The 26,899-nt window shown below is 38.2% G+C and overlaps 1 protein-coding gene, 1 long non-coding RNA gene and 1 pseudogene across 2 annotated transcripts in view; 2 read left to right on the forward strand and 1 right to left on the reverse strand.

Moving 5' to 3' along the window:
• The window catches only part of GRM3 (glutamate metabotropic receptor 3), a 204,769-nt gene that overhangs the window by 78,754 nt on the left and 99,116 nt on the right, over positions 1–26,899 (reverse strand). Inside the window, exon 2 of the mRNA XM_037510752.2 lies at positions 12,901–13,510. Within this exon, the coding sequence (XP_037366649.1) occupies positions 12,901–13,383 (483 nt within the window). The 5' untranslated portion in view covers positions 13,384–13,510. The remainder of the gene's footprint in view (positions 1–12,900; positions 13,511–26,899) is intronic.
• LOC129145334 (uncharacterized) overlaps positions 1–26,899 on the forward strand; it is a 443,968-nt gene that overhangs the window by 77,451 nt on the left and 339,618 nt on the right. The window lies entirely within an intron of this gene.
• On the forward strand, positions 19,116–19,210 carry LOC119251718 (U6 spliceosomal RNA; annotated as a pseudogene).

Below are 26,899 nucleotides of genomic sequence, written 5' to 3' on the forward strand. Positions count from 1 at the left end.
TTTCAAGAATGTCTGTATTCCTTGCTTTTCATCCATGACCTCTGCCAGAGACACATGACCTGCAGTGTAAGCTGGTTCTCAGCCAGAGGCCATTCTACTGCCCTGAAGACAGTGGTCCTGATGGTAAGACCTTGTCTTTTCACATCGTATTCTCCAAATAAACATTTGACAGAAGGAGAATTAATTAAGAAATAAATTAACTGCAGAGCAAAGAAAAAAAGTAGTGCATCCTAGATAATTACCTCTGGTGAGAAATTTCTACAATGAAAAAATTGTTAACAAAAGCATTTTTTAAGTTGCTATTGCTGTTGACTTCCACCTGTGAAAAAGACCTGGGACAGAATTGCCCTTTTTTGGAGGAGGGGAAGCAAGAGCAGTGGAGGGAGGTCTCAAAAACAATCAGTTTTTTGAGATTGCTTTAGAATAAGAATGTCTGGGGAGGAAATAATTGAAAAGATTCTATTTGAGATAAGTTTTGAGTCAAGTTTTTCTGGTGCTTAGATTATGTGAAGGGTGATCAGGATAGCAATGTGGGAGGCAAGCTCACTGGTTTCTAATGTTAATTCCAGTACTTGTAATAATAGAAACTTGAACTTGGTACTTGTTCTGTATGAATCTCAATTCCTCTTACAACTGTTTCTCTTGGACTGGAGATGTTAAAATTTTAATTAAAAAAGGCAACCCCCCCCCCCACAAAAATCCAATCACTAACCTATCTACTAAAATTTAAAATGTTGAATACTTATTATGTTTGAGGTACTATTTTTACTGCCTTTCATGTGTTTTCCCATTGAATTATCAGTAATCCAGTGAGAGAGGTACTATTAATAGCTCTATCTTATATATGAGCAGAGAGACAATGAAGAGTTAAATAATTCTTGTCAGTGCATCGAGTTTTAATTGCTGCACTGAAATTTTGCAAGAATTAAAAACATATCATTGTAATGTATCCATGCAAATGTTGTATTCTCAATGTTATATTCACTAAATGCAACTATCATTTATACCTTTGTAGTAACAGAGACACTAAAAATAGATTAAAAAATAGATTTCTAATGCTCACTCATTTCTTAAGGAAGGGTAATGCTTCCTTCCTTTTTTATGTTAGCCAGAAGCACAGTATTTGGCAGAAAGTCACAGCACTCTGCCTGTTCTTTATGTGGAGAGACTGCATGGGGCCAGGGTAAATAAGCCTGGGGCTCCAACTAAATCCAGAATGACTCTGGGTGCCCAGCAGTGTTGACTCTTGGGTAGTCTTCTCTGGAATAGTCAGGAAGAGCACAAAGGGAGCTCTACCCTAGATCTGCTTTCTAATCAAAGCCTCTTTTATAGCACATATATAGGCAGTGGAGGATGGGGGAATGGGGACACTTTTATCTACATGCTTACCTTGCTACATCCCTTGTCTTCTGCCAATCTCAGTTTTTCATTGTTGGAAAATACTAACTTTTCATTTATGAACTTGAAACTGATCTGGAATAGGTAGGCTTTGGTTGTGATCGCCAATCCATGATTCATTTAGAGATTTTCAGCTTTCTGGACATGTAGCTGATTATCATCCTGTTAATTCTTTCAATTCAATCAAAAAACATGTACTCTGTATGTTTTTCTAGGAGCCCTCATACAAAGACAAAATGATGTGACTCTTAAACTCAAATGCTTATAGTACTCTTCAGGTAGATATGTAGGAGTGGAATAGCTGGGTCGTATGGTAAATCCATTTTTAATACTTTGTTTTCCATGGGGGCTGGACTAGTCTCATTCCCACCAACAGTATTCGAATGTTCCTTGTTCTCCACACCCTCACCAATACTCATTTGTTCTCTGGTCTTGTTGATAGGGATGGTTCTCATAGGTGTGAGGTATCTTTTCATGGTTTTGATTTGCATTTTCCAGACAATAAGTGGTAATTAGCAATTTTTATGTACCTGTTGGTCATCTGTGTGTCTTCTTAGGATAAGTACCTGTTTAGCTCTTCTGCCCTTTTTACCAATTCAGCTTTTGGGTGTCATCTTAACTAAATCCTCACTTATTCTGAGGTCACTTTAACACTCAGGGGCAGGGAGAACACTCAGGAAACATTCATGTTCCAACTAATAGGTATTCCAGGTAGGCAAGAAAGACTGAAGAAATGATACAACCTCTAAAAAGATTGAGGGGACATTTTTGGAACATCAAGGGGCATTTTTGACTGGACAACTTAGGAGGTCTAAAGTCGGACTACTTGGAAAAGAAGCTCAGACACAAATACTGCTTCAAAATAACTACCAGGTAGACAGTTGCCTAGATCAAGGTAAGTGACCTGATTCTCTACTTGAATAAATATTATTTTCCCTGAAGTGGGTGGATTTCAGGTTTATAGAGAAGAGCAGAATATATTCATAATAATGCTTTGAAGAAAAACTTATTCACCAGTAGGGGTAAGTAGACTGCATGTAACATTTGCTGATAAAGAAGTATTTTGAGCTTTCATTGATTACCAAATTAAGAAATCAATACTGCTGCTTTGCAAAAGGGACCACCACAGAGTGGTTTGTCTTACTTAATAAGAGCATTGGGAAATAATTATCCAGGTCTTCATCAATGGTAATACAGCTTAACTCAGCAAATCATTAAGAATTCTTCCCTTCATGCAGTTTTCACTATCTGCAAACACTGTCTATTGTATGAACTAACACAGCAGGGGTCTCTCCTCTGCCTCCTTGGAGGAGAATTCAGTCTTCTTGAGTGGGAAGATAATGAAAAAGGAAGCTGAGGGAAATCACTTCCTGAAGCAATTCTGCCAATAAAGCAATCCAGGCCCAGAAGGGGGAGATAGTAATATTTAAACTGACCTAGCCACAGAAGGGAAGATGCACACACAGATATTTTCTAAAATTCTCTCTCTCAATAGGCAATTTTGTGACAGAAAATTGTGCTCTGGTTTGGGACTACAATTAAATAATAGGAAGTTTTAAAATTGTGTGGTGGTGAATTTGTACCAGAACATTTCTTCTGCAGCTTCAGTTTCTGGTATTTCCCTGCTCAATTCCAAAAAAGACACTTTCTAGTAGATATTCAAGAAATTGAAGTTGGTTACAAAAGGGTGATGGTATTGACTGACAGGAAGCATCTCTATGGCTACCAGCTGCACATGTCACAACAGTTACCATTTTCCTGTTGTATAATCATGTATCAGGGTATATGATCTGATTCAGTCTAAGAGCAGCAGAAGGTGAGTGTCAGAAGTACCCAGAAAAATCCTTTCTCCCAAGATATATCCCTCACTAGTGTATAAGAATGCCTTAAATTCACTATTGGGAATGTACTGCTCAGACTACTGTTGTTTATTCTTTTTAGAATCTTCTTAAAAAGGTAGAAATGATTCAAAAGGAAGACAAATTATTAGCTCTATAAGAGCTCCTAAGTTCTCTTTTCATTTATGATACCTAGCTGAAAACAAGGCCCTGTGGATAAGGGTTCCCAGGAAGGCTGTCCGGAGGTCACTGTATAGACAAATTGCTCCCCCACCCAGTTTACCATGGCTTGGACCAGGTCTAGTCAGAGCCAGAGCAGTCAGGACACCTCAGGGCTTTGGAGGAGGGAGAGAAGCCCTTTCCCTTGTCTAGCTCACCCCCTCATTCCTCTCAAGGCTTTTGTCCCCTTGCACGTGAACATTTGCCACAACAGTCTGATCAGTCACCTCAGATCCAGCATGTCATCCACACTGTGGCCCACTTAGCTTTTCTCCAATGCAGCTTCATTCTGTCAGTCATATCAGACCTTTCTAAAAGTCATGCCTTAGCTTGAGTCACATGAGCATATTCTGAATTGTGTTTACTTTGATTTCATAGTAATATTGTACTCATAGCTGGATTTTAAGTTTCCTGAGGCCAGTGCTGCATTGTATATTATGTCAACGGTCTCGCTAACCCCCATCCTTGTCCAGATCACACAGAAGGAGATTTATATAGATTGGCTTCTGATGAATTGCATGGGGAACTGTAGAACTGCATGGCAACTGGGAGGGCCACAGAGTTGGTTTTAGACGTACTGGTTTTAGATGTGACTTTCCCTATAATTTTAGGGACATAATAGTTAACATACTGAATATGGTAGTTTTTTGAGTGGTACACTTCCCACAGTTTCTTTAATTTTATCCTCTCAGCAATTTTTTGAGTTAGATGCTGTTACCCTTATTTTGTAGGTAGGCTAGTAAATGCTGGAGTTGGCATTTAAGCCCAAGTTATTTTGATGACAAAATCTATTCCCTTTTCAGAATAGCATAATAGTTTTGGTTTATTTATACTATGCTGACACAAGCCATATTAGCATTTGTGATTTTGTGGTGATATGGATCAAATAAATGAAGTAACAAGCCAGGCCCTTTCCTGATTAGGAAGTCTTCCTCACTTGTGAGTAAGTACAGGGTTTTAATAGACCATATCCCTTCCCCCGCCAAATACAAAATCTCATCTCTTTTGAGGAGTACATATGTAGTAAAAGTGTAACTGTATTAACAATAGCTGTTTTCGTGGCATAGTTTGTTAATTATTTTGGAATATATACCTGGTATGAGTGTTTTTTTACTTCATTGAGAAACTAAGGTCAGAAAGACCTGTATGTATGTATGTATGTGTGTGTGTATATATACACAGACACACACAGACACACACAGAGTGTGTGTGTCTGTGTGTGTGTCTGTGTGTATAATCCCTTACTAATAGATATACTGTAGATATTTATAAAGTGACTGGCACTCATCTGGTGAAATTATATTGAAGAATGACATATATATTTTTACTTCTCTCTTCCCAAATAGCAAATTCCATTTCCCTGATTCAAGTACAGAAATAGTTGCAAAATTAACATGATATGCTTTGAGATGTGCAATATTTTCTATCCCTCTAAAGGAGTCAAAGGGTGTTTATGAAAAACCAATTACCCTAATTACTCATAATATGAGTGCATGTTCTGAAGAAAGAAAGAAATTTGAAATAGCTCATTTAGAGCGGCACAGAATTGTATGTAGAATTTTAAGTGCCATGAATCTGGGTTATAGAAATAAGGTTATTCCAATGCAAATAGAGTCAATTTAAGTGGTTTGTGTCATATAACTCTACACAGTGCAATACGGCTTCCTTCAGTGCTTAGCAGTATCATTGTAGTAATTTGATATGAGGCAAAGTATGTGACTCTTAGAATTATGAACTTTTGTTATTGTGACATTAAACCATTAGAAAATATACTCATCTTCTAATACATAGAAATCATATGGGATGGTTGAAAGTGCACAGACATATAAAAGACATACATCAGTTCTAGATCTTGTGCAACCTACCAATGGAAGTTTTCATGTAAACAGTCTTTCTGGGGCTTGGGAAATTAGAAGGTTGAGTTAGACTTTTTTGTAGCTGTTTCCTATCTCTGTCTCTAAAATCCTATCTTGTTGCAAGTGGCATTATGAGAGTTTAAACAATATAATCATTTTTTCTCTTAACAAAAAGTTGAGTGCCAATTATGAGCTTTTTATTTTGTTTAAGTTGCATGTTATATATATAGTATTCTTTTACTTGCAGGCGTGGAGGGGGTCATAATTATTTGACTTCCCTTCATATTTTCAGGTTTATACCAGGAGAAATTTTTTATAATTTATCTCTAAACAAAATGAAGCTTTAGTAAAAAGTGCTGTGAAACAAAGAGATCAGAGATACTGTACCTTCTTGTGGCTGATTTTATGGATGGCTTTAAATCATTATTTTCCTTGGATCCACATTCTTTTGTGGTATGTTTGCAGCAGTTGTCTTGTGGGTGGGACATATTTCTCTATGGCCCTGTGAGTTACTCTGATAAGGGAATGTTAGCAGATGTGATGGAGCAGAAGTTGGGTGGGGCTTGTGCAACTAGTTTGCGTTCTCTTGCATCTCTGCTCTCACTCTGAGAAGAACAAACATGGGCAAGGTCACGGATTCCACATGGTGGATAAAAGACAATCGGGGGCAGAGAGGAGGAAACAACAAACCAAAACGGCCAACAAGAAAAACGGACGCAGTAAGCGGGACTGTGAGTGGAAAGGAACTATTTCAGCCATCACACCCCGTGAACGGGAGCTGTGGAGAACCCTGCAGGATTCGCCGCGGCGGTGAGCGAACGGCTCCTGGCGCCATTAGAGAAGAACAAAGACCCCGGGAGACGCGCACACAGCCCGGGCTGCCGGTAAGCTGGCGCGGATAGCGGCGCGCTCGGCGCGCTTGAAAAGCAAGTGCAGACCAGGATCGCGGCTGCCCAGGTCCCCGCGCCTGCGACCTAGGCTTGGGAGACGACCTAGGCTTGCGGGGAGGCGCGGAGGTCCTCACTGAGGTGAAGGTCCCTCCCTGAGTGAGCAGGAACCAGGCGCCCAGGCACGGGAGCAGTGCAAAAGGCGCCCTTCCCGCGCCACTGAACTGGGCTACAGCCCGCGTCCTGGAACTGAGGGCTTTGGAACTGAGACCCGGGGCACGAAATTAGGGGCGTGGGTTCCCACGACGGTGGGGCACAAGGCAGACACAGCACCCCAAAGCCGTTGAGGTGTACCCTACCATCCCCGCTCTGCTCCCTGTCCCACGGCGTGGAAAATCAGCTCCCCAAGAAGGGCTCTAGGAGAGATCTTTGGCGCCACCTAGCGACTTGTAGACAGCACAGGCTCCTGAAGGAGCTAGTGGCCAGCTGGGGAGTTAGCCCACACCGGGCCCCTTCCGAACAAGTAGTCTGAGCCCACAGGGAGAGCGAGCACCCACAGCCAGGGCAGACCAGGCACGCAGAAGAGTGTGCCTGACACCGGACACGCAGGGAGTGTGTCCCACATCACCATTTTAGAACAGGGACATTTCTTCAGTAAAGACTACCTGCAGAAGGCTTCCTCAGGAGCCAGAGGTGAGCGGGGGAAGTTCGCCCACGCCAGACCCCCTCTGGCCTGCAGTCCAAGCCCAGAGGGGGAGCAGGAACCCACCACCGGGGCAGACCAGGCGCACAGGGGAGTGTGTCCCCACATTGACATTTTAGGACAGGGACCTTTCTCCAATAAAGACTGCTTGAAACTGACAGATGACTCCAGGAGGAACCAGAGGGGAGAAGAGAAGCCCACCCAAGATGCCGGCCAGTCCCAACAACACAGTGTCCCAACGCATACGGCAAATTAGAAAACAGACAGTAGGGAGGAGAAGAACCACACGCAACCTAGCAACTCTCCAGAGAAAAAGCACACCACAAAAAGAAAACCAGCCCCCAGATGGCAACGACAGTAACTTGGAAGAACTTCTGAGCCTTCCAGAAAGAGAATTTAAAATTGCCGTGATTAAAAAACTGACAGAAGTCATAAAGGAAAACAATGATAAGGGAAAAATAATCAACGATCAGAAGAATGAAATTGAGTCCCTAAAGAGGGAAGTAAAAGAAATGCAGGAGATCAAAGAATTAGTGGAAGAACTAAAGAATTCTGGGAAAAGCAATGAAAGCAGAATTGATGAAATGGAAGAACGAATAAGTGCTCTTGAAGACACAGAAATAAAAAGAACCAAAACAGAAAAGGAAAGAGAAGTACGAAGGAAAAAGAATGAAGAAAGACTTCGGGAACTATCTGACTCCATGAGGAAAGGAAATATAAGAGTTATAGGAATACCAGAAGGAGAGGAGAGAGAAGTAGGAACAGAGAAAATATTCAAAGAGATAATTGAAGAGAACTTCCCAAATGTGAAGAAGGAGCTGAAAATTGATATACAAGAAGCAAGAAGAACACCAAACTTCCACGACGAAAGAAAAAATACAGCAAGACACATAATAGTAAAGCTCCCAAGAATCCAGGACAAGGAAAAAATAATGAAGCTGGCAAGAGGGAAGAAACAGATAACATTCAAAGGAAAGCCAATCAGGCTGACATCAGACTTCTCCGAAGAAACACTACGGGCAAGGAGAGAGTGGAGGGACATAGTCAACAGACTCCAAGAAAACAGATGCCAACCAAGAATACTCTATCCCGCAAAGCTCTCCTTCCTCTTTGAAGAAAGAATATGGACCTTCCCAGACAAACAGAAACTCCGGAATTTCATTGCAACTAAACCCCCACTCCAAAAAATACTACAAGGAGTCCTAAAGCCAGAACCTCAGAGGGACGAATAACAATGAAAGAAGGCCAAAAAAAAAAGTTATTAAAAGAATAAATAAATAAAATCAAAGGAAAGACAAACACAATGGCAACTACAGATGTTAACATATCAATATTAACTCTAAATGTAAATGGACTAAACTCTTCAATAAAAAGACACAGAGTTGCAGCCTGGATTAAGAAACAAAACCCAACCTTTTGCTGTCTCCAGGAAACACATTTAGCTACAAAAGATAAAAATAGGCTCAAAGTCAAAGGATGGACAACAATCCTACAAGCAAATGGGCCAAAAAAGAAAGCAGGAACAGCTATACTTATATCAGATAAAACAGATTTCAAACTCAAAAAGATAAAAAGAGACCCCAATGGTCACTACATTATGATCAAGGGGACAATACTTCAAGAAGAAATAACACTCATTAACATATACTCACCAAACGAAGGAGCACCAAAATATATCAGACAACTGTTGTCTTCTCTGAAAACAGACATCAGAGAAAACACATACGTAGTGGGAGACTTCAACACACCACTATCAACAATGGATAGATCAACAAGACAAAAAATAAGTAAAGAAACCAAAGCTCTAAATAAGGACCTAGAGCAATTGGGCTTAACAGACATCTATAGAACACTAAACCCCAGAAAAACGGAGTACACATTTTTCTCAAGCGCACACGGATCATTCTCCAGGATCGATCACATACTGGGGCACAAGACAAACATCAACAGATACACCAAGATTGAAATCATACCAACCATCTTTTCTGACCATGAAGGCATCAAACTAGAACTAAACCATAAAAAGAAGGCAAGGAACTTTCCTACCTCATGGAGATTAAAAACCACACTACTGGAAGACCACTGGACTAATGAGGAGATCAAAGAAGAAATTAAAAAATTTTTTGAATTGAACGACAAGGAAGACACCAATATCCTAAATGTATGGGATGCAGCAAAAGCAGTAATAAGAGGAAAATATATAGCAATAGAAGCTCACATCAAGAAACAAGAAAGAACTCAAAGAAACAACCTAATCTCGAAGCTCAAAGATCTAGAAAAAGAGCAACAAAAAAACCCCAAAACCAGTAGAAGAAAAGAAATAATAAAAACCAAAGCAGAAATAAATGAAATTGAAACTAAAAAAACAATCCAAAAGATCAATGAAACCAAGAGCTGGTTCTTTGAAAAAATCAATAAAATAGACAAACTCCTAGCCAGGCTCACAAAGGAAAAAAGGGAGAAAGCACAAATAAACAGGATCATCAATGAAAGAGGAGAAATCACAACGGACACAGCAGAAATCAAAAGAATAATCAGTAACTACTATGAACAGTTATATGGAAATAAGTTTAATAATGTAGAGGAGATGGACAAATTCCTACAACTCTACAATCACCCAAAGCTAGATAAAGAAGAAATAGAACACCTAAACAGACCAATTACAATTAGCGAAATTGAAATGGTAATCAAAAACCTCCCCAAAAACAAAAGCCCAGGACCTGATGGATTTACAAATGAATTCTACCAAACATTCAGAGACGAATTAGTGCCTATCCTTCACAAACTCTTCCAAAAAATTGAGAAGGAAGGGACAATACCAAACACGTTCTATGAAGCCAACATTACACTAATACCAAAACCGAACAAGGACAACACTAAAAAGGAAAACTACAGGCCAATCTCCCTAATGAACACTGATGCAAAAATCCTCAATAAAATTTTAGCCATCAGAATCCAACAATGTATCCATAAGATAATTCACCACGACCAAGTAGGATTCATTCCAGGGGCACAAGGATGGTTTAACATCCGAAAATCAATCAACGTTATTCAACACATCAACAAAAAGAAATATAAAAACCATATGATAATATCAATAGATGCTGAGAAAGCTTTCGACAAAGTGCAACACCCATTCATGATAAAATCCCTTGAAATTCTTGGGATACAAGGAACATACCTCAACATCATAAAGGCCATCTATGACAAGCCAACAGCCAGCATCATTCTCAATGGTGAAAAGCTGAAAGCAATTCCATTAAGATCTGGAACAAGACAAGGATGTCCACTCTCACCACTGCTTTTCAATATAATACTGGAAGTCCTAGCCAGGGCAATAAGACAAGAGAAAGACATCCAAGGAATCCAAATAGGAAAAGAAGAAGTCAAACTATCACTATTTGCAGACGATATGATATTATACATAGAGAACCCCAAAAACTCCACAGAAAAGCTAATTCAACTCATCAATCAGTTCAGTAAAGTGGCAGGATACAAAATCAACACGCAAAAGTCAGTAGCCTTCCTATACACAAACAATAAATCTGAAGAAGAAGAAATCAAAAAAACCATCCCTTTTGTTATTGAAACAAAAAAAATCAAATATTTGGGAATAAATCTAACAAAAGAGATAAAGGACCTATACAAAGAAAACTATAAAACACTGTTAAAAGAAATAGAAGAAGACACAAAGAAATGGAGAGACATCCCCTGCTCGTGGATTGGAAGAATAAACATTATTAAAATGGCCATCCTTCCAAAAGCAATATACAGATTCAATGCTATTCCAATCAAAATTTCAATGTCATTCTTCAAAGAAATAGAACAATTATTGATGAAATTCTTATGGAATCACAAAAAACCCCGAATAGCCAAAGCTCTCCTGAAAAAAAAAGAAGGGAATGGAGGCATTACACTCCCAGACTTCAAGCTATACTACAAAGCCATAATCATCAAAACTGCTTGGTATTGGAACAAGAACAGACATACAGACCAATGGAATAGAATAGAAAATCCAGAAATAAATCCACAGATTTATGGTCAACTAATCTTTGACAAAGGAGCAAAGACTATGCATTGGAGCAAAGAAAGTTTGTTCAATAAATGGTGCTGGGAAAACTGGGTCGCTACATGCAAAAGAATGAAGCTTGACCACTACCTCACACCATACACAAAAATCAACTCAAAATGGATTAAAGAACTAGACATAAGACCTGAAACCATAAAATATATAGAAGGAAATATAGGCGAAACACTACGTGATCTGCACATCAAAGACATCTTTACAGACACATCACCCAAAGCAGTGATAGTGAAGGCAAAGATAAACAGCTGGGACTACATCAAATTAAAGAGCTTCTGCACAGCAAAAGAGACAATAACAAAAACAAAGAGAAACCCCACCAACTGGGAGAACATTTTTGCACCCAACACTAATGATAAAGGACTGATCACAAAAATCTGCAAAGAGCTGATGAGACTCAGCAACAACAAAGAAAATAATCCAGTCAAAAAATGGGCAGAAGAGCTAAAAAGAAACTTCTCTGAAGAGGAAATGCAAATGGCCAACAGGCATATGAAAAAATGTTCAACATCACTTGCCATCAGGGAAATGCAAATCAAAACTACCATGAGATACCATCTTACACCAGTGAGAATGGCACATATTAAAAAAACTAGCAACAACAAATGCTGGCGAGGGTGTGGAGAAAAAGGAACTCTTCTGCACTGTTGGTGGGAGTGCAAACTGGTCCAACCACTGTGGAGAGCTGTGTGGAGATTTCTGGACCTACTAAACATAGAGCTTCCATATGATCCAGCAATTCCACTCCTAGGTATTTACCCAAAGGACACAGAAACATCAATTCCAAAGAGCACCTGCACCCCTATGTTTATAGCAGCACTGTTTACAATAGCTAAGCTTTGGAAACAACCCAAATGCCCAAAAATAGATGACTGGATCAAGAAGATGTGGTACATATATACCATGGAATATTACTCAGCATTCAAAAAAGATAAACACATGCAATTTGCAGCAACATGGATGGCGCTGGAAGGGATCATGCTCAGCGAAATAAGCCAAAAAGAAAAAGAAAAATACCGGATGGTCTCACTCATAGCAGGAATCTAGAAAACTTAAATAAGGGACCAGGAAAATGAATAACTATAAGAAAGTGAAAATCAAAATCAACAAAAAACTATGAACCAGAGACACTTTTAGGGGGGCGGGGGCGGGAGGGGAGGCATTGGGGTCAGAATGGGGGGGCTGCAATTGTATGGGGAATATAACAATAAAATTTAAAAAAAAAAAAAAAAAAAAAAAAAAAGACGGTTCACATTCTAGGAGAGGGAAATTAGGCTCCATCTCTTGATGGACGAGTAACACGCTTTTGGAAAAGATTCGAGGATGGCAGACAGGGTTGCCATTATCTTTGGAAAGATGCAAGATGCTATACGGAAGAAGTTAGGATTTGCCCAAAATGTTACAAATAAATAAATGAATATACAGAAAAAAAAAAAAAAAAAAAAAAAAAAAAAAAAAAAAACAGCCTCCTGGTGAATTCTCTCACCCTCCCGTGCTTCTGACTGTACCCAGTGCTTGTATTTATTAATAAATTAATTAAAAAAAAAAAAAAAAAAAAAAAAAAGAAAATCGGGGGCATAGCCACCACCAGTGAACCCATCTTTGATCAGCTCACTCCAGCTGATCTTTAGATTTGTAAATCATGATAATAAATAATTAGGATTTTAAATCACTGAATTTTAGAATAGTTTGTTATGTTACAGTGGCTACCTGATATAATCCTGAACAATTTTTATCACCAGAGACAGAGAAATGTTCTTTCTACAAACCTATATGATCAAATGCCCATGTGTATGAACAATTACACTGCTAATATCATCCATAGATGAAGTTATTAAGATTGTTTCCTTTTGATCTCCCAAGACATAAAACCAAAGAGACACAGGTTTTTAGCAATAGCGCTGGGTGATCTTACCTGTATGGAAACACTGCTGTAAGAACCACCAATGACCCCTGCAATGAGCAGTGGAATATTCTCTTGAATGGCGTAGGATCCATCAGGACACATATACTCAGCTTCATCCACTTTTGTCAAAGATGCCCTGACAAATTCCAGTGATTGCTCTAATGCATAAGTATCCCTGGAGCATGTATCCAAAATGTGAACACCCAGTTTCACTCCTGGTAGCAAATAATTGTCTTTGTTGATTTCATCAATAGCAAACAACATCGCTTCCAGGCGCTGGATTCCTCGATCTTCATTTATTCGCCCACATTCTTCAGCTCCAGTGCCTTTTTCATTAATAGGAAATAGGCCCCCCAAAACAAGGTCACCTTCTATTTTAATCTCCCTCCTCAAAAAGTTATGGTCCCCTAAACAAACTAAAAATCCCTTTGAAAACAAAGCTAAAGTAAGAACTTGGAGTCTTGTCAACATCTTCATGAATCCTGTTTCCATACCTCCCGAAGATATGAATGGATGGAGCCAACGTAGCCCGTTAGTCCGCCTCTCTCATTTCCACACTGGGTGTTTGGCCTCTCCCAAACAAGGGAGGAACAGACTAACAGAGTCTGTCACCAAATTCCTAAAGAGATAAAAATTATATGAACAAATTGTTAAAGCAGCAGTGATTCATTGTTGGTCCCAATCAGAGACATTTGATAGGATAACGATTACCATTAACTACACATACCCTGCCCCACTGCACCAGGTGCTCTCCCATGAATATTCTTGCTCAGCCCACACAACACACCATGTTATTGATCTTAGTGGTCCTGTCTCCCAGAAATGGACACTGAAGACTAAAGAGGTACAGTGACCTGACGAAGTATAGTTAGAATGGACGTAGTGGTCAGGCCCTGGTTTTTCTAATGCCAAGTGAAGCGCTTTCTCTACCGAGTCATTTGCTTTGTAATAGTAGGGAACCAACTAGGACATGAGTCTTTTTCCAGCTACATATATAAGTCACCCCTTTTAATCCACTTATCCCTTCCCATGTGTCATCAACACAATTATAACTCTGTCATCGTTTTTTGCATTTCTACCACTGCATCCCTGTTCTCCCTTCATAGACGAGTTCTTCAAAAGAATTGTCTGCAGTATTTCCCCACTTCTCATGCCACTTGCTTGAAGTCCACTGCAATCAAGATACTTCCTCCCCTGCTCAAACAAAATGGCTCTGTAGAGACTGATCTACTTGCTGTTTACTTTGCTTGCCTAACCTCTTTGCCCCTAGATGAGGTGCGTGTAATATTTTCAGAATCAGGTGAGAGGAAAGATGCAGGGAACTACTGGAGCATTGTCTCGCAGGGTATAGTTGAATTCCTCTGTGTGTGTGGTTGAGTGTACCTTTCTGCTCCCCTCCTTTTGCACATGCTTATATTCTGGTGGTTTAAGAAAGGAGGCAGCTTTCCTGGCTACTTCTTAACTGAGGATTCTTGAGATCCATACCTCCTAAGGCTCTCAGCTAAATTAGCAAATGTTCACAATCTAATTTGTGTCCCATTGAAGGAAATATCCTAATGTATAATCTTACTTGCCATTCAGAGAGAGTCATTGTCATTCTTTATCAATTTCCCCTTGCCTATGTGTCAAAGAATTTACTTCTTAGAAAGTTATTCTTAGATTCCACAGTCATTTCCCTGGTTAGCTGTCAAGTCTTACTGTTCACCATGCCTTCCGTCTCTAAACTTAGGTGTCAGCCATATTGAACTATATTCACTGCACAGGACACCTATGAGGTTGATGACCCCTGGCCTCCACTCATGTTGTTCCTTTTTGCCAGGAATACACTTCTCCATCAATCTCTTTGGTAAATACCCACTTACCATTTATGACTCGTTTCAGTCCCAAGTCACATCATGAATTCTTTCCCATCTTCCCTCCCCAGGTAAACCATTTACTTCCTGCTTTATATTCCTGTTGCAGCTAGTTCAAGAAATACTTGCTATTGCTATCATAATTCATACTTGTTTCCTTGTCAGCTACTTGGGAATAAATGAAATGTCACCACATTTAGGATTTTTAAGGTATGAAGAAAAAAATGAAACTCAGCAACAAAAAATAGAGACAGGAACTATCCAGTGTTTGCTTCAGTGTTTTTGACATTTCTCTGATGTCATGTTAGCAGTGCCCTTTAAGGCCCAGCTTTCCACATGCTTTCTGTTCCTTTTCATGTGCAGCAAGCGATGGGTTGTTTTCTTGAGACACAATAGTCAGCTTGGTTTTGTTTTGTTTATTTATTTAGGTGTGAAACTTGGCAATGATGGCTCAGTGTTAACTCAATAAGCCTCTCTGGGGAATCTGCCACAGGGCAGGGGAAAATCTAATAATAATAATTTTTTTAAAAGTTGATACTACAGTAGAATTTTTTGGTTTTATATCAATTTCTCATCTGTCTTTGATCTTTATGTGCAATTCCCTTTGAAGCAAAACTGCCATGGAAGGCAAAAGACACTATGATCATTATCGCTAATGATAAGCAGAAATTGCTCTATAATATAATTGTTTTATGTGCCTACTAAAAGAGAATAGTTAATTAAAAGAAGGTCATCAACACAGTTTCACCGTGAATCTGTGAAAAAAATGTAGATATCTCTTGAAAATGAAGAAAGTTTGACTACTCAAAGAATGAAGATGACTTAAAGTTTATGGAAAATTTAATTCTCCCTTGGGAACTGTGCTAAATCAAAGAAGTCTTCAAATGAAACATTACAGGGCCTCTCCAGTGGCCTAGTGGTTAAGTCTCAGTGCTATCACTACAATGGCCTGAGTTTGATTGCTGGCCAGGGAGCTAACCCACATATGGCGCAGCAGACCTCTCCTGTCTTGCCCACTGCTCCCCTTAGCAGTGTATTTCAGTAAATCTGCCTGTTATGCTTCCCACTCTTTTCTGGTGGATATTCTCACTCCTTGCACCTCTGCTCTACACTCCAGTTCTTCTATGCACACAAAAAAGTCACTTAAAGTAGTATGTATTAACCTACTTGTCTTGCAAGTAGGGACTGTATTTTATTTATCAGTGTGTATCTGGGGCCTGGAATTGCATTTGCAACCTAGAAGATATCTTTTAAAAACAACAAGATCTTGTTTTATTTCATTACCTACCAAGTCATCCCAAGTGCTCTTACCTTGTTATACTCTTTGATAATAGGACTCCCAATAGGTAGAACTATAGGAATTCCTTTGTTTATACATAGGAGAAAATGCTGCCTTTGTAGTTAGAAGTTGCTGCTGATTTGAGTCACTATGAGACCAGGAGAGATATGACCCTTACATGTAGAGATATCAACCTACATTTACTTCCTTAGTTTACAGTCAGGAGAATACAAAATTAGGAACATGGATATGATTCTATTTCAAAACTTCAGAGATATAGTTACTCATCAAACATTTATTGAATGCCTACAATGAGTGTGTGAGTCAAGAATAGGAAACCCAGAATATAAACTTCAGTTGCATATAATTTGTTTACAACAAATGAACATTATCACTATTATTAAATCACATCCTTAATGATTAGATATTTTTATATTTTATATATATATAGAAATCATTTAAAAGTACTCATTTCTGTTTCTACCAATTATATCAATCATTTGGAAACCAGAGGTTTCCTTTAACATAGTATAATTGTTATTAAGTGCTTGACTTAATAAGTAATCCATTACATGCTGCATATATTATATATATTTAAAAATTAGACATACAGATCTTAAAAGTAAGTTGATTGACAATGGTATCATGTGAAATATTTTTCCTTTAAGTCCTCAAACAGGAATTATGTTACTCTTTAAGCAGCATTTAATGTAGTCTTTCAGAATGACAAATTAAAAATCAATTACAGTAATGTTTGAATATTAAATACACTTTCTTAATATTTTCTTATTTACCTTTCCTTAAAGCAGAATTTATAATGATTAAGGCTGTGGGCCATGCAGAGTTTTAAAATACTTAGCATTCTTTAAAATCAAGCCCTAAGAAACTGAAAGAAGAGGAAATGAAAATTTAACTTTGAAAAAAAAAAAAAAAACAAACATGCTTAATTCAACGCAACTGTTTATCTCTGTGTAACAGTTTATGGGGTTGTGGGAGAGGGCACCAACCACCTCTTTTCAGGTTCCTTTCATTATAAATCAGCCAGCAGCACATTCTCCAGATAAACAGGCTCCCTACTGCAGCCACATTCATATGCAGCCAGAGAATTGCAGCTCTGCAGTCAAAGTTCTCCATTCAGGGATGATGAGTGATGTGTCAACTATAAACAGGCATGTGTAGCTCTCTCCGTAGGCAACCTGCTCACTGATGTTTTATTAATAGGTGCATTAATAGAATCTAAGATGTTTGTTTTGAATATAACCCTTGGAATACTTGCGCAGGAAACATTTCTGTACTCTGCATATACTAATACATATTTTACTTCCTCTGATGTCTTGCCCAGGGATTTGGTGTTGGAAATGAATTCCAGTTCGACTCAATGAATTAATAGTTTACTGGGACAGACACAAAGCCAGAAGCCATGCTCACTCTTTCCTAAAAATGAACCCTTAAGTTGCTGAAGGAGCGCTCAATAACCGATGCCTCTGGAGGAAATTAGGATTAGTGCGAAGCATATGCAATTTGATGACAAATTTGATTATACATTTTTCAGCTGCTGGAATTATAGACAACAAAATGACATGACACTTGTTTTTAGGTTACCATTTTCAATTGGGTAAACAGAGTTGTAGCTACAATGGCATTTTTAATAGCAGTATGTGTTATTGTAAAATTCTAACTTCTTCACTAGGGAACAAAGGTATTTTTTCCAGAAGTCTGTAAGAAGCTATTGTGAGTGGATGACTTTTAAAACTCAGCCATATGAAGTGGAGGTTAAAATTTCTCCTCCTTGTAGCCTTCACATTATTCCAGCTGCAAGGAGGTTCCTCTATTTGCTGAATACCTATATAGTTTCTGCTATATTTATCATGATTAGCATGTCTTGCTTTATATTTATTATAGTTTTTTTTAATTGAAAATTGTTTTTCTCCCCACTAGATTATAAGTACAGTGCCTTAGACATTGTGTTTTCCACAGGGTCTCACATATAGTTATCAAATGTTAGTGAAATGATGAATTCCATGTAGCCTTTATGTTTTTCAGAGATTGATCTGGAGATTGAAAAAATAATTTAGAAATTCCAGTCAGACAATGAAAAACATTCTTGAGGAGTACTGTTCCTCCCCCAAATTACTCCAGTTTAAAGATGTTTGAAGTGACTTAAAAAACTTAGGTTGAGTAGTAAGAATGAATTGATCAAATCTTTTCTTATGACTTTATTTTATTTACACAAAAAATAAAAGAAGTCCAAGAACCCTAGGTGACTACACTGAAGAGGGGGCTTGGATGATGGAGCCAGAAAGATATATTGATGATGCCAAAAAAGGGAACTAAATGCCCACTTCATTATTTGGGCTTCAGCAGCTCTTCTCCCCCCAGTTCATATGTCTTCTTTCTTTTATCAGCTATATTTTTACAAATATTTCTAAATATTTCTTATTTAGAGGTATGGTATGGTAACATATTTTTATGAGGTAGGAAAAAAGAATTTACAATTTTGCTAAACTTTGGTCCTTAGTGTAATTGTTAGTAATTTATTTCCAATCAATAATGTTAACTTGGTTGGGTCCTTCAATATAGACTACATGAAAAATTTATTCCCTTCCCTTCAAAGTAAATATTTTCTTAAATACCACAGTGAACAGTATTTTCCTCTCTCTGTGTGTATTTGTGTGTGTTGCCATTTCAGCTGTTTTTTCATCTGCAAGTTTCCTAACCTCATTACAAAGCCTCTGAATTGGACCCTTTCCAAACTCCCTGCAGTCTACCTCTGTCCTTTTCCTCTTAGAAGCTGCCAAGTCTAATAGAAGTTACAGTTTTGTCAGCATGAACAGAGAGAATAGAACCTGGGTTGATCAAAAACTTTCTCACTGAATTCTGAACAGAATGGTTAAAGGGGAAGAAATGGAGAAAAGTTGTTTATAGGAAAACACTTTAACCTATTGGCAATATTAAGTGACCATCAAGTGACCATTATTAATATTGTTCTGTGTGTATACAGACCATTTTCTTATGAGATGTCAAAGTATTTTGTATAGTGAATGAACTCACAGTTAATAACTCTAGTTCATGGTGAAATAAACCTACAGTCCTTGCTTTGGCAGCACATATGCTAAAATTATAGAGAAGATTAGCATGGCCCCTAAATCAGGATGGCATGCAAATACTTGAGGTGTTACATATTTTGAAAATTGGTAAAAGGAATTAATCATGTGGTGAAGAATGGAGTTGGACTTTTAGTGTGGAACGTAAAGTATATATACAGATGTTGATTTATAATCAACATCCCCCAAACCTGTTTAATGATACAGCCCCCCAAATCTATTTAAAATTATAATTCAAAGTAATTTCAATAAAAATTAAAAATATTTAAGCCTAGCAAAACTAAAAATAGTTATTTAATTACCTGCTAGGACAACACTCAAAGCTCTTCAATGGAAATGATGTAATTGAGACTGCCTAGAATATAACTCAAAATAACTAGAATACTACAAAAGCTGTTTGACATATAAGAAAGCAGGAAAATGGGAGCCAGAGTAAAAAGAGAAAGCACTCATTAGAAATAGGCCCTGAAATGATCTACATTTTGACATTAGCAAACAAGAACTTTAAATAGGCTATTATAAATATGCTCAAGGAAATAAATGACTAGATAATGAACCTCAGCAGACAATGGAAACTATTAAAAATCAATAATCTTTTAGGAAATTTGAAAACTCAAAATTACAAAATGAAAATTTCACTGTGTGGGAGTTCTACAAAACAAACTTTTTAAAAAAATGTTTATTTTTATTTATTTATGCATATAAGAACTGGGGTGTAGGCCAGAGGTGTGGGGCATGAGAGGATTCACCAAAGACAGAGTAGGGAGCAGGACAGGCAGATCTACTGAAATAAACTGCTGAGGGGAGCAGTGGGCAAAACTGGAGTGGTCTGCTGTGCTGTGTGGGTTAGCAATCTGGTCAGGGATCAAACTCATGCTGCAGTGACTGGTGATAACTTGATAATGCTGAGACTTTAACCCCTGAGCCACCAGGGAGGTCTCACAGTCAACCAACTTTAAGATAGTTGAAAAGAGATTATTCAATCTGACTAGAGAGAAAAGACACTAAAAATACAGCCAAAGCTTCAGTATTGAGTAATACTCAGTGGCATAACATATGTGTAACTTGAATTTCAGGAAAGAGAATGAAAGAAAAAAACATTACTGAAGAAAATAATGGCTGAAAATTCCCCAAATTTGGTGATAAATAAAACATTACAAAACTAAGAAACTCAGCAAATTCTCAGTGGGATAAATATGAATAAAACCATGTGCAGGTAAATCATAATCAAAATAATAAAACTGAAGAAAAGGGAAAACTTGGAAAACAGAATAAAATATCACATACATGCAGAGAACAACAGTATGAATGAGAGCCAGCTTTTTATCAGGAACAATTGCAATTATAAACTAAGGGAATGACACCTTCTAAGTTCTAAGGAAGAAATTGGCCAAGGATCCCAAATTCTATTTCTAGTTAAAATCTACTTCAAGATGAAGGTGAAATAAAGACCTTTTTTTTTTTTCAGGCAACTGAAACAGATTTTGTTGCCAATAGACTTGCACTATGAGAAATGCTAAAGGAATTACTTAAAAGTAAGAGGAAATTACACCAGATGGAAAAATAAAATCTACAGGAAAGAATGAAGAGCTCTAGAAATGGAAAATATGTAGGTTAAAGTACAAGTATCTGTAAATAACTGTAAAATTAACTGTTAGGATGAGTTCATGAAAACTATATTTGTCATAAATAAAAATGGTAAGAAAAGATGAGTTCTACTGCCATTTTGTCTATTTTATAGTTTGATTTGACTTCTCTCTGCATGTGTGTATATGTATGTGTGTGTGTATATATACACGCACACATACATACAGACATACATATATTTATCCAAGATCTTGTAAGTAGTTGGAAATAGTTTTTGTACATTCTGGAGTCATCCTACTAACAGAAGTATCCCATAATTCAAAGGCATTGCTTCTGAGTGTAACATAGCCTATATCTATGTTACATTCTTTTTTATTAGATAGCTGCTCAAGACTCAGTCAAGGCTGAAACCTAGTTGATATGCCTGGTACAGCTGTACTATTGTTAAAATACTGGGCTATTGTCAAATGGTAGGTCAGTCCACCTACCATTTGGAATATTACTCTATTTTCCTGACTGCTCTGGTTACTCTCTGGCATCCCACCTCACCATTTTCCTCATAACCCAGTAACTAATGTGTTAAATTTTGATGTAACAGGGTCTTTAGATTCTATTTTTTTTTAAGATTTATTTATTTATACAAGCACTGGGTACAGTCAGAAGTGTGGGAGGATGAGAGAATTTACCAGAGCCAGAGTGGGGAACAGAACAGGCAGAATGGTGAAATACACTGCTGAGGGGAGCAGCGGGCGTGGCAGGAGAGGTCTGTCGCACCATGTGGGACCTTCACCAGTGGCCGGGGATGTACCAGCGCTGCAGAGACTGCAGGCAGCTTTGTAGGTAGCCCAGTGCTCAGCCGCTGGCACCACCAGGGGAGGCCCTTTAGATTCTATTTCTAAGAATATGGTTGTTGCCCATCTTGATATTTCAATACTAGTTGTTAAATAATTTGACTATCATCCCTGAATAAGTAGTTGAAAATTTGGGAAAAGTTTTCATTTTAAACAAAATCTGCATCAGCTAATACAAAATTGAATTTTAACTTGTTTGATTGATTAACACCATTTCCAATTTTTCTAAAAATTAGATCACAGTTTTCCTTTGGAACAAACACCTATGTTCATAAGGCAAGGTGAATCTGTCCCTGGCTTGATATGTGGCTTGTGATCTAGGGACTAACCATGTCCCTGATCATAGTAACTGGTTCCAGGATAAGCCTGTAACTAAATCATTGCCAGCCAGAATTAATTTGAAAACACTTTTAGAAGCACCAGGAGAAAAGCGTCTTCTTTCTGTTAGAGTGTTGTAGAAGAATGAATATAAGCTCAGAGCTGCTAGCAGCCATCTCATGACCATGAGGTAAGTGCCTGTCTGAGATGCAGAGTTAGCAGACATAGAAATAGTAAGACCTGATGATATTATATATATATTTAATCCAGTTAAGATTCACAGTTATATGAAATAATAAATTCCTCTGTTAAGTCAGTTTGGAATCTTTTTGGCACTTGTCACAAAATAATTCCTGAAGTGAACTTTTTCTTCTTTTTCCTCCTCTTTCTATTAATTATACTAAAATTAATTGAGCAACTACTCTGTGCAAGAAACTATTATGTGTCCTTTGTAGATCATTTTATTTAAATCCTGCAACATTCTTTCTGCCCAGTAATGCAGTTCTATAGATGCGTGATGTTTTTCTGGTATGTGTGTGTTCATGAGTATATGTTCTGGGCTACAGTGTAAAATAATTTCTTACTGGGTCATTGTAAAAAAGAAAGTTTGAAAGTCACTGTTTTGTAATGTGGGCTTTTAGCCCAATGGACTATGATAGAGGATTGTGGGTACTTTGATGGTGAGTGTTGTGTAGTAACATACATCTGAGGAGCAGTGAGCTTATACTCCTAAATCATTTCCCATTACTTCAGTAAAAATGGTACAATTGAAAAATAAAACAAATGTTTGAATCTATCAATACTTCATGAACTGGGCATATGGTCATTTCTCTATGTCTTGTTTCACAAATGTTTACAATGGAGACAATAAGTACCTATCTCATGAGGTTGTTTTTAGGATCAAATGAAATAATATACAACATGTACACAATGGCTCAATAACCTCAAGAACTTCACTTCATTTATTAGTGTCCACTAGTTTTTAAAAGTATTTTGCTTTGTCCATTGTTCTCTTATGTAAAAGTTTAATATTTTTCTTGTTGGTCTGACTTTTCTATGCACAATTCTCTCAAACGCCTTCCATTTTGCAGAAGGTGACAACAGTATCTTTCCTGATGACTAAATAAATATTCTGTTGTGTGGATGTACCCCATCTTCTTAATCCCTTTCAAGTGTACACTTATTTCCATGTTATTAAAATCCTTGCCAGTGAAGATAATTTGTCAGTGGCTCCAATGAAATTAGGAGGTATTCTGGACTCTACATAACCACTTATAGGCAAAAGTCATTGTTATCATAGGGTTGGATAACTTAGTTATCTAGTTTTTATTTTCTCATTAAGTGAACAGTATCTTCTGATCTAGCATTCTGTCTTTCTCCTGGCTGGTGTTTGGGAGCTATGCTGTCTTGGACAATTGCTGGCTGTCTGAGTGATACAATGTAGGATATAAGTTCCAAGATGTCTAGTAAATTCTGGATTCTTCAGCATTTATGGGTATTAAAGACCATCAAATGCCAGGAGGAGATGGAAAGTGATCTCTGGGAAGAAAAATATGCAAATTGAATTACTCTGTTTCTCAGTAAGACAAGTTTCACCCATGCTACTTTGATCCTCTCCTGTCACGTTCAATTATATCAGGAGGGGACTGGACACTTCTTGTTCTATTTAGTTTGGGCAAGGGCATTATCTAACTCCTGTGCCAAGAGCAGAATATTTACTAAAATGGTGTCAGCCAAATTGTTTTAATTTTCATTATCCCATGGCAATAGGGACCTCAGCTATAGAGGGCATTGGGCCCTTGTGGTTATAACAATATTAATCTTTAAACTCCATAGTAATGACCGTGTCTGTGCCAGCAAGTCCAGGTTACAGTCTGCCCTCTTATCCAGTCCTCCATGCCCTTCAGGGAGAATTCATCCCTCTTTCTAGTAGACATATATAGCTAACTGTAACATGAAGCGTAGATTTTCAACTAGCAGAACTAACATGTTTCTTGTATAGCTTGAGCTTCTAAACTGGTTCTCGCTTTATTTGTGTTTTTAAAAAGACCAAGTGGAACAAAAAGCCCTCATATAACACAGCCTCCAGGTTTGCTTTCTTTTCCTTGTATTATACACAAGTTAGCAGTGTGAAGTTATAGCACTGTGATGTTACACAAAGGTCCATTTCCCCAGGCTAGAGAGGGAGGGTGAGGCACAAAAAAGAGAGTGCTGCGTGCAGGATCTGCTGATTGAAAAACTAGAACCAAAAAAAGCCTTCCACGGTGTTGGAAGTCAGGATGGATTTCACTCTTGGGAATGTGGGAAGTTGGAAACTGAAGGACACATGGGCGTGACCCATGCGTGCTGGTAACTGTTCATTGATCTGGATTCTGTTTTCATAGGGGATGCTCACTTGGATGAAATTCATCAAACTGCACAATTATGATGTATGTGTTTCTCTGGATGTATATTACACTTCAGCGAAAATGCAAAGCAAAAAAGCAAGGTTAACGTGAGAAAGAATGGCTAGTGTGGCTATGTGGTTTTGAAAAATGATTTTATATGAACAAATTTGTCACAGGGGTATTAACATAAGCTTGCAACCATGGGCTTGTTGGAGACATGAACCTTGTGGGAAGAATCCCTGAACACCTGGTGTGAGGCCTGTTGTGAAATGAGGTGTCTTACTGCATTGCTAGTGAGCAATGGCTGTGCAGAGGCCTTTTTTCCATTATATGGGAAGGCAGCCACTTTGTTTTCCTTCCCGTATTGAAGCAGAAGCCAGGAAACTGAGTGTAAATGACAAATACATCAGTCCCACATAATCTGACAATCAGTACCTGTGACTTAACAGCTCAGGCTGGGTAGGGTGGAGGGGTGAAAAGTGAGCTCTGCTCTGAGGAGGGAGCTTCAGGCCAGTGCTGAAGTGAGGCCTGCTGCTTCACAGGTTGAGCTCTGAGTCATGAATGGAATCCAGCTTTGTCTTTATGATGTTTCGCGTTCACGAAATTTTCTTCAATAACTTAAAAAAAGTTTTTTACTACCTATGACGTGCCAAGCACTGCAGTAGGCTCTATGGGACCCAGGGCTGAGGATCTTTGCTGAATACAGTAAAAAATATGGCTACTTGGGTCTTTAACAACCACAAAAGCTAAACATGAAATGTAACCCAATTGATTTTGACAGAATGCTCCAGTGAGACAAGCCTGATAAGGCCCCAACGACGACTCCTCTCATCTGGCTTCTACTAAACTGGTGGGGATAGGCTTATCATTTCAAGGTAAGACAGGCAAGCCGTTGGGGAGACTCAGGGGCTACAGCCATGCTGTTCTTTCTAGTTGCAGTTAACCTTTGAGGGGGACCATCCTGCCTCGGTGCCTTTGCCATTTTAGACAACTGGGGAACTGATTCTCACAAACTCAACTTGGCAGCCCAAGATCAAAATGTCAGTCCACAGGGGTACTGAGGATGCATCCCAGGCATTTGCGTCTGTTGTTTTTCTTTTTGCTTCATATTTCTGGTTACAGTGATTTCTTGTATTAAATGTGCTCACAAATAATTGCATACAAAGTTGATTAACTACTCCTCCTAACCCAGTTTCTTAGGTACACATTATTTCCTCTACAATCAAGTTTCCACCAAATCCTAGTCATTTTTTAGATTACATATCTCCAAAGATGGCTTTCCTTTCTCTGTTGCCACTGTGAGATAACATCAGTCTTCTACTGATCTTAGTTTCTGACGACTACAGCCTTCCATTGGGATTTCACATACCTTTACTCTCTCCACTTCAGACTGGATCAAGAAGATGTGGTACATATATACCATGGAATATTACTCAGCATTCAAAAAAGATAAACACATGCAATTTGCAGCAACATGGATGGCGCTGGAAGGGATCATGCTCAGCGAAATAAGCCAAAAAGAAAAAGAAAAATACCGGATGGTCTCACTCATAGCAGGAATCTAGAAAACTTAAATAAGGGACCAGGAAAATGAATATAAGAAAGTGAAAAATCAAAATCAACAAAAAACTATGAACCAGAGACACTTTTTGGGGGGGGGGGGCGGGAGGGGAAGGATTGGGGTCAGAATGGGGCGTTTGCAATTGTATGGGGGAATATAAAAATAAAATTTAATATTTAAAAAAAAAAAAAAAGAACTGTCTAAACTTGTATTTTTTTTTTTTTACCTGTGGTCACTTGAACAGATTCAAATATTTCTTGTCACTCTGAATTTAGTCATAGCATCACCTGTCTACCCATTCCTTTCTTTTCTCTTTTCTTTTACAACCTATTTTCTTTAGCTTCCAAGAAACACAAAGATAACATTTTAAGCTCTTCTTTTACATTCCCAACTAAGCATATTTTTCTAGGACTAGCTGAGTTAATTCAGTCGCTTGGCTCATGGTACTAATAAAGGTCACAATATTTGATTTGTCCAAGATGCAATATTCTAGAGAAAATGTGCATTACATGTTTTGGATAGTTTTTTTTTAAAGATTAATTTATTCATGCATACAAGAGCTGGGGTACAGGCCAGAGGTGCAGGGGCTGAGAGGACCCACCAGAGACAGAGTGGGGAATGGAACAGGCAAATGTACTGAAATACACTGCTGAGGGGAGCAGCGGGCAAGACAGGAGAGGTCTGCTGCATTGTATGGGTCAGCTCCCTGGCTGGGGATAGAACTTGCTCTGCAGCAGTTGCGGATAGCTTCATAGTGCTGATCCTTAACCCCTTGCACCATCAAGGAGGCCCTTATGGATAGTTTATTTTGCAGACATGTGCCATTGGTACTTACTACATGGAAAGCTTTGCTTAACTTGTAAGGAGCAGCTGATGTTAGGTTGCAGTGAGCTTTCTTAGTGATGGATAATGTGTTGCCACACAATATATAATAGATATATATTATATTAAAACAAACAAACAAACAAAGCAAACAAACAAAAAACCCACCCTTGTTTGTTAGTTTGTTAAATACTTTCTTCTTTGTTTCACAGTTTACAGTAAGTCCTAGTTTTCTTTTTCACTAGA

Source organism: Talpa occidentalis, unplaced genomic scaffold (genome assembly GCF_014898055.3).
Source record: "Talpa occidentalis isolate TD23 unplaced genomic scaffold, MPIMG_talOcc4v2.1, whole genome shotgun sequence".
NCBI classification, from domain to species: Eukaryota; Metazoa; Chordata; class Mammalia; order Eulipotyphla; family Talpidae; genus Talpa; species Talpa occidentalis.